We start from the raw sequence: 12,368 nt of genomic DNA, 5'->3' as shown, positions 1-12,368 counted from the left end.
TTCATGTCTTCAATTTTTCTCCTTATTATTCTGTTTTTCTCTACCATGTTGAACATATAGATCATATCGTATTATAATAACTACCTCAATATTCATATTTTATGAATCTGTTTCTGTTGACTGATATTTTTTCTACTGGTACTGGTCATATTTTCTTGTTTGGGGTCCATTTACATGACTTCCGGACTTTAAAAGGCCTAAATCATTTGTTAACCTTTTCTCGGGTAACAAAATTATATGCTGATTTTTTCCAACACCGGTACACTATTGGTTTATTTTTTTCTAGTTGTTTAAATTGAGGCTATAAACAATCATCATAATTGGAAACTTCTTGTTGTTTCAATGCATTTAGAAAGCTCATTTTTGCTCTCATTGACTATTTATACAAATTCATAATAAAATGCTGAAATCATAAACTGTTGAAAGTAAAATGTTCATTCAACTAATTAAATTTTTTCTCAATGACAAAAATATTTTATTTTATTCAAATGTCCACATTTTTCTTAGACATATGCCAAAGCACAATATTTGATTTCCAGGTGTAAGGATAAAATGCATGTATTATTAAGTGCAATTAAGTTAACCGTGGAGTTAAATTATGTTAAAATATCGACATCATTGAGAAATTAATGTTCTGGGAAGGTTATGATACAACTCCATGCAACAAAACTTTACAGTTTTACTTTACGGAGGTATAGAAAATTCATTGCAGAAATAATTGCGTTTACCATAAATCATTATCAGCTCAGCAGTTACCTCTTTTGAAAGCTTCATTACTTTATCTATTAAGGAAAACTGCTGAGTTTGTTTCTTTCTATTAACATTCCATATACAGAATGAGATTAACATAAAACCCCTGGTTTTATCCTCCTGTGTCTGCCTCCTTGTGAGAATGGGTCAGTTCTGGAAATACAGAATAACATAAAATCATCCTTTTCTGGAAATCTATACTGGCAGTATAATGATTGTACATATCAATATATTTTACTCATACTGGGAAATGGTAAATTATATATTTCACAAAACAGTAAAAATTCAGTATCTGTCAGTTTCTTTTGAAATAATAAATTATTACTGACATCATTATAGTGATCTCAGATACTTATATTGGCTTTCCTGGTGGCTCAGACAGTAAAGCATCTGTCTGCAATGGAGGAGACCCAGGTTCGATCCCTGGGTTGGAAAGATCCCCTGGAGAAGGAAATGGCAGCCCACTCCAGTATTCTTGCCTGGAAAATCCCATGGACGGCAGAGCCCGGTAGGCTACTGTCCATGGGGTCGCAAATAGTCAGACAAGACTGAGTGACTTCACTTCACTTCACTTCAGATATTTATATTATTCCTCCCATGTGCTAAATGTTGTAAAATATTTCAGAAAAATGTCTAACTTTGGTGCCTTTCCCTTTTTGGTAATATGTTTCAGGACAAATTTATAACCTTTTACTAGAAAATGTACTTGACCTATTGATTAGAATTTGGGGGAATTTTTAATGAAAACACATGAAAATGATCAATGATTTATAAAAGAGTCTGAAAATAGAAGTTGAGGATATTATTATTACTATTACTGCTACCACCATCACAATACATATCTTAGGTTTGGGTGGGAGTAACAATTCTTTCTTATTGATTTTGCCTGTTTCTATCCCATAAAGAAGAGAATGACTAAGAATTAAAGTCACCATGTTAACTATAAAAACCAGCTCTTGCTTAATCTGTTAATTATTTCAGGCAAATTATAAACTTATTTAACATAGAAACTAAGGCTTCCTGATGGATGTAATGAAAGCCACGTCTAACTAGTAGTTACCTCTGTCACTTAAAAGAATTTCTTTTTTCCCCCATTGACGTTCCTTTGTTTACTAACAGTATGAAACAAAGGGATCCATGTCAAAATCAGAACCTGCAGCACTGGTCATACCAGGGACACTTACTTGCCAATCTATAATGGCAAATACATTTATATAATATATACACTATATAATTATATATATATGTAATATATAACTATATATAAACTATATAAATATCAAATATTTAGTGTGTGTCATTTTAATAGTTAAGAATATTTCAATAGTTATTAAGAATAATTTTAGTGAGTATCAGAGCCAAATATATTGTTGAAGAATGATGCCAGTTATTAACACAAAATAATGATTGTATATGTATATCTACAGTACAGCTTATAGATTGAAGAATCTTTTGTCCTTTGCATTGTATTATTTTATATCACATCTCTTTGGGAAAACCTGATTACCTTATTTGTTGGTTAAAAAAAACATGATGTTCAGGGAGACAGTGACTTATCCAAGGACACATGGCCAGATGAAGGAAAGTAAGGATCTTTTCTATCTGGTAGTGTCTCAGCAAAGGGGTAGAGAAGAAGTGAACTGAGAGCAAACATGAGGTGATGATGCAAAGACATGGAATATAATTAGTAGATAAAAGAAAACACAAGAGACAAATTGAGGAGTAAGGAGTGTGTGTGCACATGTATGTGGACGTGTGTTTGTTTTAGAATTAAGGGAAGAGGCCTGATTTCCTTAGAAGAGGAACTAAGAGAAAAGAAAGGGAGAAATATGACATATTAGGAGAGGGGGTTTAGATAATAGAATTTGGATTTGAAAGAACTAGGAAGAAGGACTAAAAGTAGAAGGAAATAATCCTTTCTTTTCATCTGAAACAAACAAGTTAATTATAAAATTAATTCAGAAGAAGAAATATCTAAATATAGTTAGGCAAATACTGACAAAGAAGAGTGAAATGTCCCTAGCCCTACCAGATATGAAAATACACTATAAAGACTGCAATTAAAACAGTGGGTGATTTTTGTCATAACAGGCAGGCAAACCACTGTAACACAATAGAAAGTCTAGAAATAGACACAATAACATGTATGAATTTGAGATCTGCTAAAAGCAGGATCTAAAAATCAATGGAATGGGGTGTGCATTTTAGTAAATGCTATCACATAACTAAAGGCTTCCTTGGTGGCTCAGATGGTAAAGAATTCACCAGGAATTTGGGAGACCTGGGTTCGATCTCTGGATCAGGAAGACCCCCTGGAGGAGGGCATGACAACCCACTCCAGTATTCTTGCCTGGAGAATCCCCATGGACACAGGAGCCTGGTGGGCTACAGCCCATGGGGTCACAAAGAGTTGGGCACAACTGAGCGACTAAGCACAGCACAGCACATTATATAACTCAATGTAGAAAATTATCTTAGAAAATACAAAAATGTGTTCCCTTACCTACCAAATATACCAGGATAAGTTCCAAATAGATCATATATTTGAATGCAAAAGGTGAAACCAAATAAATAATGAAAAATGTGAAAGAATCCGCCTCTAAATTGGAAGAAAGTTTCTTTTGATCTACTCAAAATAGATCAATAATAATTTAAACAATTTAAAACTTAGATTAAAATATTAAATAACAGGAGTATAGGAAAAAACTAGTCTGAGAAAGAAATATCTGCAATTATTAGCCACAGTTCTAATTTACCCAGTGTGTATGTGTGTGTGTGTGTGTGTGAATGCTCAGTTGCTCAATGGTGTCCTACACTTCATGACACCATGGATTGTGGCCCACCAGGTTACTCTCTCCATGGGGTTTCCCAGGTAAGAAACTGGAGTGGGTTGCTATCTCCTATTCCAGGGGATCTCCCTGATCCAGCGATGGAACCTGCATCTCTTGTGTCTCCTGCGTTGGCAGGTTGATTCTTTAACCACTGTGCAACATGGAAAGCCCCCTCTAAATTATTAAAAACAGAAATAAATCTATAAAATTGGCTAGAAATGAAAAAAATTCACTGAAAATGACTCTTAATCACATGAAAAGATGCTATACCTCATTATAATAAGAAGGTACACTGAGACACCACTTAAATAATCTATTAGAATGGCAAAACACATTAAGAGTCTAATGACTTTCTGCTGGCAAGATTTTGGGAAAATAGTCTTTCATACATTGCTGATAGAAATGCAAAATCATACACATTTAAGGATGAAAAATTTTCTATAGCAAAATTATATACATTTAATCTCTAATGCAATAATCTCACTTTTAGATATCCATCCCAAAGGTACACTAGGAAAAAATACAAAAAGACATATGCATATGCCTATTTTGGAGAAGGCAATGGCACCCCACTCCAGTACTCTTGCCTGGAAAATCCTGTGGACGGCGGAACCTGGTAGGCTGCAGTCCACGGGGTCGCTAAGAGTCGAACACGACTGAGCGACTTCCCTTTCACTTTTCACTTTCACGCATTGGAGAAGGAAATGGCAACCCACTCCAGTACTCTTGCCTGGAGAATCCCAGGGATGGGGGAGCCTGGTGGGCTTCCATCTATGGGGTCGCATAGAGTCGGACACGACTGAAACGACTTAGCAGCTTAGCATATGCCTATTTATTGCAAGACTTCGCAATTTGAAAAGACATGAAGGACTTGTTTAACAGACTATTATACCTTTATACAATGAAGCACTAGACAGCTGCAAAAAGAAATAAAAACTATTTCTATATTCTACTAAATCAGTGATCTCCAGGATATACCATTAAGTGGAAGAAGCAATGGGAGAAAAAGAAAAAAGAACATATCATGCTGCTAACTACATTTTAAAGTTTATATTTATACATGGAAGAATATACCATAAAGTTAAAAAAAGTAACTCATGAGGAAAGAAGGAGACTGTGTAAAAGTGATGGGGAGTGATGTTAAATTTTTTTGAGTATGCTGCTGCTGCTACTGCTGCTAAGTCGCTTCAGTCGTGTCTGACTCTGTGTGACCCCATAGACGGCAGCCCACCAGGCTTCCCCGTCCCTGGGATTCTCCAGGCAAGAACACTGGAGTGGGTTGCCATTTCCTTCTCCAATGCATGAAACTGAAAAGTGAAAGTGAAGTTGCTCAGTCGTGTCCGACTCTTTGCAACCCCATGGACTGCAGCCTACCAGGCTCCTCCATCCATGGGATTTTCTAGGCAAAAGTACTGGAGTGGGGTGCCATTGTGATAACTTGTATGAAATATTTGGCTTTGAATTGTGCACAAAGTTTATATCACTAAAAAAAAAAAACAAAGTCAAATTTTAGGAAAAGAAATTCTTAAACCTTGAAAACAGAAATGAGTCTAACTTGATATCCAACTGATGGTATAACTACAGCAAGAACTTTTCCAAGACTTGGAATTATTTTAATAAACATTCCTTTGGGTTAGTCTATAAGGAGTACATTAAAAATTCGTGCTTTGGCAATTATAGTGTTAAGAGTAGCACTGGATTATTATTCTGAGACTGTTTTATGTAAACTGTGAAAAAGCAATATGAATTTTATAATTCCATAATTTCTATTGTTGCTGATGAGCATTAATATTGGCATAGCAGAAAGTACAGCTACAGGATAGAAAAAGTTAAATAAAAACCCAGTAGCCTGCATTTTAATTGTAAATTTCTTGATGAACTGGTGAAATTGTTTATCTGTCTACATATCTATCTTCTGCCTAATCTTTTAGCCCTCCCAACAAACTTAGAAAAAGTGACAAACGCAGCAAAATGAATATCTCTAAAATTTGATTAGCATTTTGAGTGATCCGGGAGAGATGACTTAATTTAGGTGGGGATCATTTAGTCCTACAGAGAGCAAGGCAAGTCTATGAAATATGGTTGACATCATGACAAAAGGACTCAGGAAGCTATCTGAAGAGGCTTCCACTGGTCAAATTTAGTATATGATGAATAATTAATAACATGCATATAAAAACATAAAATACATTTATATCTAGGAATTCATAATTGTAACAAAAAATAGTTAAAAAAAGAAAAGGCAGGGGATAGAATGGACCAATTAAGCCTGGAGATTCAGAGTCTAGGAAACCACAGAGTGAGTTTCTTCAAGAAATAGACTGAGTTAGAAAAATACAAGATGGGGGAAACTTAAAAGTGACTTAACAAACTTGTCACCCAGCTCCATGAATGGACCTTAATTGATCCCGATTTAGATAAAAAGTATAAAAAAATCATGACATTTGTGAGATCACTGGAAATTTGAACACTAAGTGAATACTTGATGATATATTGTTTTTAAGTGTGAAAATGGTACGTGTTTTTTTTTTAATTTAGCACTTAAACGATAGACATATTTATTGAAATATATGGATCTGAAATTTATCTGAAATTAATATGAGATGTGAAGGTAATTACCGGGCACATACATGGAACAATATCTGATAATAATTGACCTGATAATTACTGATGTTGAAAAATGAGTATATGCAGGTTCCTTAGGGCTTCCTTGGTGGCTCAGTGGTAAGGAATCCACCTGCAATGCAGGAGACACCGGCTTAATCGCTGGGTTGGGAAGAGCCCTGGAGAAGGAAATGACTACAAACTCCAGTTTCTTACCTGGAAAACGCCATAGACAGAGGGGCCTGGTGGGCTACAGTCCATGGGGTCACAAAAGGGTAGGACATGACTTAGTAGCTAAACAATAGCAAGGTTTAACATACTAATCTTTCTACATTTATTCATGTCTGAAATTTTCTATATTATAAATTTAAGAAATGAAGAATAAGACAAGAAGTTCAGCCTTGCACAGAAAGGATACCCTTTCCCCTGAAACTTCTAACATTCTGGTTTATTTTTAAAACACTCACCCTTTTACTCTTGCCATCATTCTCAGCAAAGGATTTTACCTCTTACTATCATGTAAAATATTACTCAACTTCCTGACAAACACCTACAAGTTTGTGCATGTTAAAACACTCATCTTTTCTTCACTTCCAAGTATCTAAGCAAGGGCTCCAACTGAGTTCTTTTTACTGTGTTTTCTTTCAACTTCTCCACTGGTAGCTTAATCTTATTATTTAAACATGCTCATACCTCTTTGCTCTTAAAAAATAAAACAATGCCTCTTCCCTGTCCACTTCCTCATCCAGCTACTTCCATATTTCCCACCTCTCCTTCAGAATAAAATTTCGTAAAAAACATAACCATTCTGGCAGAGACTGCTAATTGTCTCTCAATAGCCATTTGTCTTGTCTTCTGTAATATTAGATCTAGGCCATTGAACACAAAGCATACAGCTTGCCAGTGGAACATAATGGAAATGGTGTATGCAGCTACTTGGTACTGTTTTTTAACTGAGGAGATAATCCTTTCTTCTCTGGCCTCACCCTCCTTCCTCCTGGATGGAATGTGGACAAAATGACTGACATTTCAACCTGCATCTTGTACCATGATACTTTAGCAAAGGAAGCAATAGATTTTGGAGCAATAGACAGAAGATTAAAATTCTATTACCTTGGGGTCCCTAATATATGAAATCCACTATATTCAAGTCTTAATTTATTAATCAAGCTACTCGGATCTGCCTCTCACACATGCTATCTAACTGACACATAATCAAGGTCAGCAATGACATATCACTGTACTTTCTGCATTATTGATGATTTCTTCTCTACTCCAAAATTTCAACAGTTTTTATATCATAAAGCAGATAGGAAATACAATTTTCTATCACATTGGGGTAGAAGGCAAAATTTCTCATGACTGGAAGTGACCAGCCTCTGACTACACAAGGCCTCACCTGCCTTCAAAAGATATAAAAGATCAATGCAATGATAAATCACATAACCAATCAATAGCATAATATCATACTGCTGCTAAGTCGCTTCAGTCTTGTCCGACTCTGTGTGACCACATAGACGGCAGCCCACCAGGCTCCCCCTGTCTCTGGGATTCTCCAGGGAAAACACTGAAGTGGGTTGCCATTTCCTTCTCCAATGCATGAAAGTGAAAAGTGAAAGTGAAGTTGCTCAGTCGTGTCCGACTCTCAGCGACCCCATGGACTGCAGCCCACCAGGCTCCTCCATCCATGGGATTTTCCAGGCAAGAGTACTGGAGTGGGGTGCCACTGCCTTCTCCAATATTGTACTATGCTACATATTTTGGGTAACTCAGTTCTAGACACTTCAGCCTCTTGTTTTTCTTTTTTTTTTTAAAATACTTCCTCCCTCATCATTCCAGAAATGTGAGTATTTTCTAGAGTTCTCCTGTAGTCGTTCACCTGGGGTTATTCCATCAACTTCTACACCTTGTGTGCACACATGCTAAGTTGCTTCAGTTGTGCCTGACTTTGCAACCTTATGGACTGTAGCCCTCTAGGCTCCTCTGTCCATGGGATTCTCCAGGCAAGAATACTGGAGTGGGTTGTCATGCCCTCCTCCAGGAGATCTTTCTGATCCAGCCATTGAACCCACGTCTCCTGCATTGCAGGCTGATTCTTTACCTCTGAGCCATGGGGGAAGCCATCTCTCACCTTACTTAAAATCTATAGGCTGATGATGTCAAAGTCTATGAACACATCTCATTTCTTTTTCTTGAACACCATTCAGCAGAAGTCTTGTTTCTTATGGATAATTATCCATATGAAGTCTTCCAGGCACTCAAATTAAATTTATTATCTTCACCTCAAGTATTCTTCTTCTAAGCTCAGTGAATGTCACAATGATGAACTACTTGCTCAAGCTAGAGCCCTCAAAAGTCATCCTGTGACTTTCCCTTTTCCTGTCCTTTCTGTCTCATATCTAATATATCAAAAGAAATCTGCTCATGCTCTTTAATCAGGCCAGACCTACTCAGGACATAGTAGATTAAGACTAATGGTTAAATCAGTCATCATGCATTATTACAAAGCACGTAAAAACATTTCAAATCTGTAAAGTGCTACAAAATACTGACAGTAATGTAGGAAAAATAAGTGGTCCACCAGAGACACAAAAAAATATGGAATCAAAAGTCACAAGTTAAAGCACTGACTCCAGTGTACACTAGGGTTGGGTGACCCAAGGAAATAGCTTATATCTGAGACCCTGTTTTCTCATCTGTAAGCACTCTGGTTTTGCATGCAATCAACATGCAGTTACTGGATTTCTATGTGTCAGAAAATGTGTAAATTGATTGGCAATACAAAGTTTAAAGGATAAGTAAGACATTTCCTTTCCCTCAAAAAAAAAAAAAAAAAAAAGCAAACATGCAAAACAATAATTGTTTCACAGCGTGTATTCTCAGTGAAGACATCGCTCCCAAAGATGCAAACAGTGTGTTTGCTGAAGTGGGCAAAAAAAAAAAAAATAACATTTTTATATATAAAACACAGATAGACATGCTGTTCTTAGACATACAGTAGATGGGTGGATGAGCTGAATGCCAGTTCTGGGCTAAGCATATTATTATTCATTATCCCATTTGTCCTTTAGGACAAAAGGATTATTATTTCATTTTCACAAATAATAAAATAGCCTTGAGAAATTAAATAATACAACAAATCTACTGGCTGACACTAGAATATAAATTCCATAAATGCAGAGGTCTTGTCTGAATAGGTCATTGTTTTATTCCCAGTGCCTGGAACTCAGAAGGCAACCTAATAAAATCTGTTAAATGGATAAATTATTGTGAATTAAGAATAAGTGGAGAAGTTCAGAGGTCCCTGAGATTCTAAATCCTCTTTTCATAATCTTTATGTTATTAGAGGTGTCTAATATAGAGCTTGGGGCTTCCCTGGTGGCTCAGTGGTAAAGAATCTGTCTGCCAATGCAGGAGATGTGGGTTTGATCCTGGGTTGAGAAGATACCCTGGAATAGGAAATGGCAACCCACTCCAGTACTCTTGTCCACAGAAATCATATGGACAGAGGAGACTGGCAGGCTACAATCCATGTAGTTGCAAAAGAGTCGGTCATGACTGAGCAACTAAACAAATATGCAACATATCTATATTACAATTGTGTATCAATGTAAGAGCAGAACAATCACTGAGACTTACCTGTAAGATATCCAGCACTATCTGAGCTTCAGATTAAAGCTTTTGAAGACTCTGTGTTTCTGGATCACAACTAACTATAAACACATTTTATAGAGACATTTTCATTCATTTGTAGCTTATCCATTTAGTTACTTAGCAATGCCACACATTTATTTTATTCCAGGCTTCTAAAATGAGATGCAGTTTGTGTGTGTGTGCGTGTGTGTGTGTGTGTGTGTGTGTGTAAAACAGGCTTTGGAGCCAGACAGCACTGGATATAAGCCTCAGTCAGGCTACTAACAAGCTAATTAACAAGTTATTTAGTTTCCCTATCTCTAAAATGGGAGAGTTTTTGTGAAAATTAAAATTAAAGTAATTCTTGTAATGGGTTCAACAAGGTGCCTAGAGACCTGAGCATATATTTAAAATTTTCAATCCTCTCTTTTTAATATCATGTTCATAATTGTCTCTAGGAGGTTAGACCTATCACTAGTCTCTTCTAACTGACCTGTGAAACATAAAGGCGATTCTTAAATTACTAAATTAGAGCCGACTCTGTTCCAACTAACGGAAAGAAATCACAAGCCCACATCATGCGATACTTGTAAAGAGCATACCATATCCCACTGTAGAAAGACCCAAGTGTTTCATTCTATTTTTCACAAGTTCAGCAAGCTCTTGTCTTTCTGACCTCCTGTAGAGGTTCAGGCGCTGCTGGGTCATTTTCTCCGCGGTTCTACCCGAATGTTTGGGACCTTTCCTGCTCAGTCTTCGGGCCCATTGCATGCTCTTCCTCCTCAGCAGCGGGTGATCCGATTGGTCGCTGGATGTCGAGTTGCGGTGGTTACTTCGGAGGTGACCTTGTTCTTTAGCATCTTTGGTGTCTTCCCACTCTTCTACACTGATGGATATCTGAGACTTTAAAAGAAGTGCATATGGTAATTAGATATCTTAAGAATCAGGTAGCCTAGAGTTCTAGTCATATTTTTTTTTTCTAAATCTTGATATAATTATATATCTCATGAGAGTTTTTACAGAAAGGACAAGATCATCATTATTGACACTAATTTTATGTTACTAAAAGTACTAGAAAATATGTTTTTTGAACTTACGTGAACCAGATAAAATATCCTTGCATACTCCAGTATAAGTTTCTTTATAAAAACAATTTAACATTTTATGTATCAGAGTTACCAAACAACTGGCATAGAGTGGTTTGAAACCAAAACAAAAAGAGCTAGATATTTTATAGAGTTATTCAAATGAAGTCAAAGTAATGGACTTTCCTCAATTTACTCATAGTACTCCACATGAAATTTAGAAAAATTATGAAAGTTTGTTTAATTTTGGAGTTAATAATATTTTTAAGGTTTTAAATTATTGCTCTTTCTAAAGAGGGCATTGGCATGAACTTTATAAAATGTGAATTTTTTATTTGCTCATATGATCCCTAGGAAAACAAAAAGCATATTTTATTTAATTTATGCATTAGTTATTTACCACATAAATAGTTTTGATAAAATATTATGATACACTTTAGGAACTGTTTTCAGTGTTCTAAGTGAAAGTATGCTATAAATATTAATATTTCACAAATATATTCTAGAATCACAAAGAAAACTTACATTAGGCTACTCTTCATAAGAAGGAAAAACAATGAAAATTCCTAAAGTCCATTTGATCTACTCTTTTACTACTAAATCTGATTTTAAAGTGAGATGCTTTCCTTTGATTATAGGCACTTACTGAAATGGAGCAAAACCTTATGGTCCTTACCCCCTCACCATGATCTCTGCCTGCCTTGTGTCTGTGGAAACTTTAGTCACTAAGTTTAATCAGAGAAGTGAGAAATGCAGAAACAAAGGAAAATAGTCAAAGGAAACTAAATAATAATAATGCAGTCATTAAGCATAGTCAAGGACCTTTAGTTCTTTTTCAAGGGTTGCACATAATATTCTGAGCCTTATCATTTAGCTGTTTTATATATACTAAAACACCAGGTGAAGAAATTACTATATGATGACCAGACTGCAACCAGGATATGAGTGCCACAATTCCAAGAATTGGCCTCAGAGAAATGGGAACAAATGGCCACTGGAACTGAAGATTAACTGTATCTAAAACAATAAAGATGATGCTGATCAATTTGAAGATGACTATTAGAGCTGACTGTGCTGTTTCTGCATGTCACCCCTCCTTCTGTGTATAAAGTCTCTATCCCCACTGGTTGCCAGTGTAAGGGGGAGAGGGTAAGCTGGCCTTTGGACAGACATCCACCACCCTCCTCTCCCCAGTTGCTGGCATTTTAAATAAAGCAAACAGAGTGAAAAAGTTGGCTTAAAGCTCAACATTCAGAAAACGAAGATCATGGCATCTGGTCCTATCACTTCATGGGAAATAGATGGGGAAACAGTGGAAACAGTGTCAGACTTCATTTTTGGGGGCTCCAAAATCACTGCAGATGGTGATTGCAGCCATGAAATTAAAAGATGCTTATTCCTTGGAAGGAAAGTTATGACCAACCTAGATAGCATATTGAAAAGCAGAGACATTACTTTGCCAACA

The 12,368-nt window shown here is 36.2% G+C and overlaps 1 protein-coding gene across 2 annotated transcripts in view; it reads right to left on the bottom strand.

Annotated features, from left to right (window-relative positions):
* KCNT2 (potassium sodium-activated channel subfamily T member 2) overlaps nt 1–12,368 on the bottom strand; it is a 425,317-nt gene that overhangs the window by 17,423 nt on the left and 395,526 nt on the right. For both annotated transcript variants that reach the window (XM_055581824.1, XM_055581825.1), the window contains exon 26: nt 10,421–10,721. In XM_055581824.1, the coding sequence (XP_055437799.1) occupies nt 10,421–10,721 (301 nt within the window). The remainder of the gene's footprint in view (nt 1–10,420; nt 10,722–12,368) is intronic.

The sequence above is a fragment of the Bubalus kerabau genome, chromosome 5, assembly GCF_029407905.1.
Source record: "Bubalus kerabau isolate K-KA32 ecotype Philippines breed swamp buffalo chromosome 5, PCC_UOA_SB_1v2, whole genome shotgun sequence".
Lineage (NCBI taxonomy): Eukaryota > Metazoa > Chordata > Mammalia > Artiodactyla > Bovidae > Bubalus > Bubalus kerabau.
The sequence above is the reverse complement of the archived record's forward strand: the minus strand, read 5'-3'. Positions and strand labels throughout refer to the sequence as shown.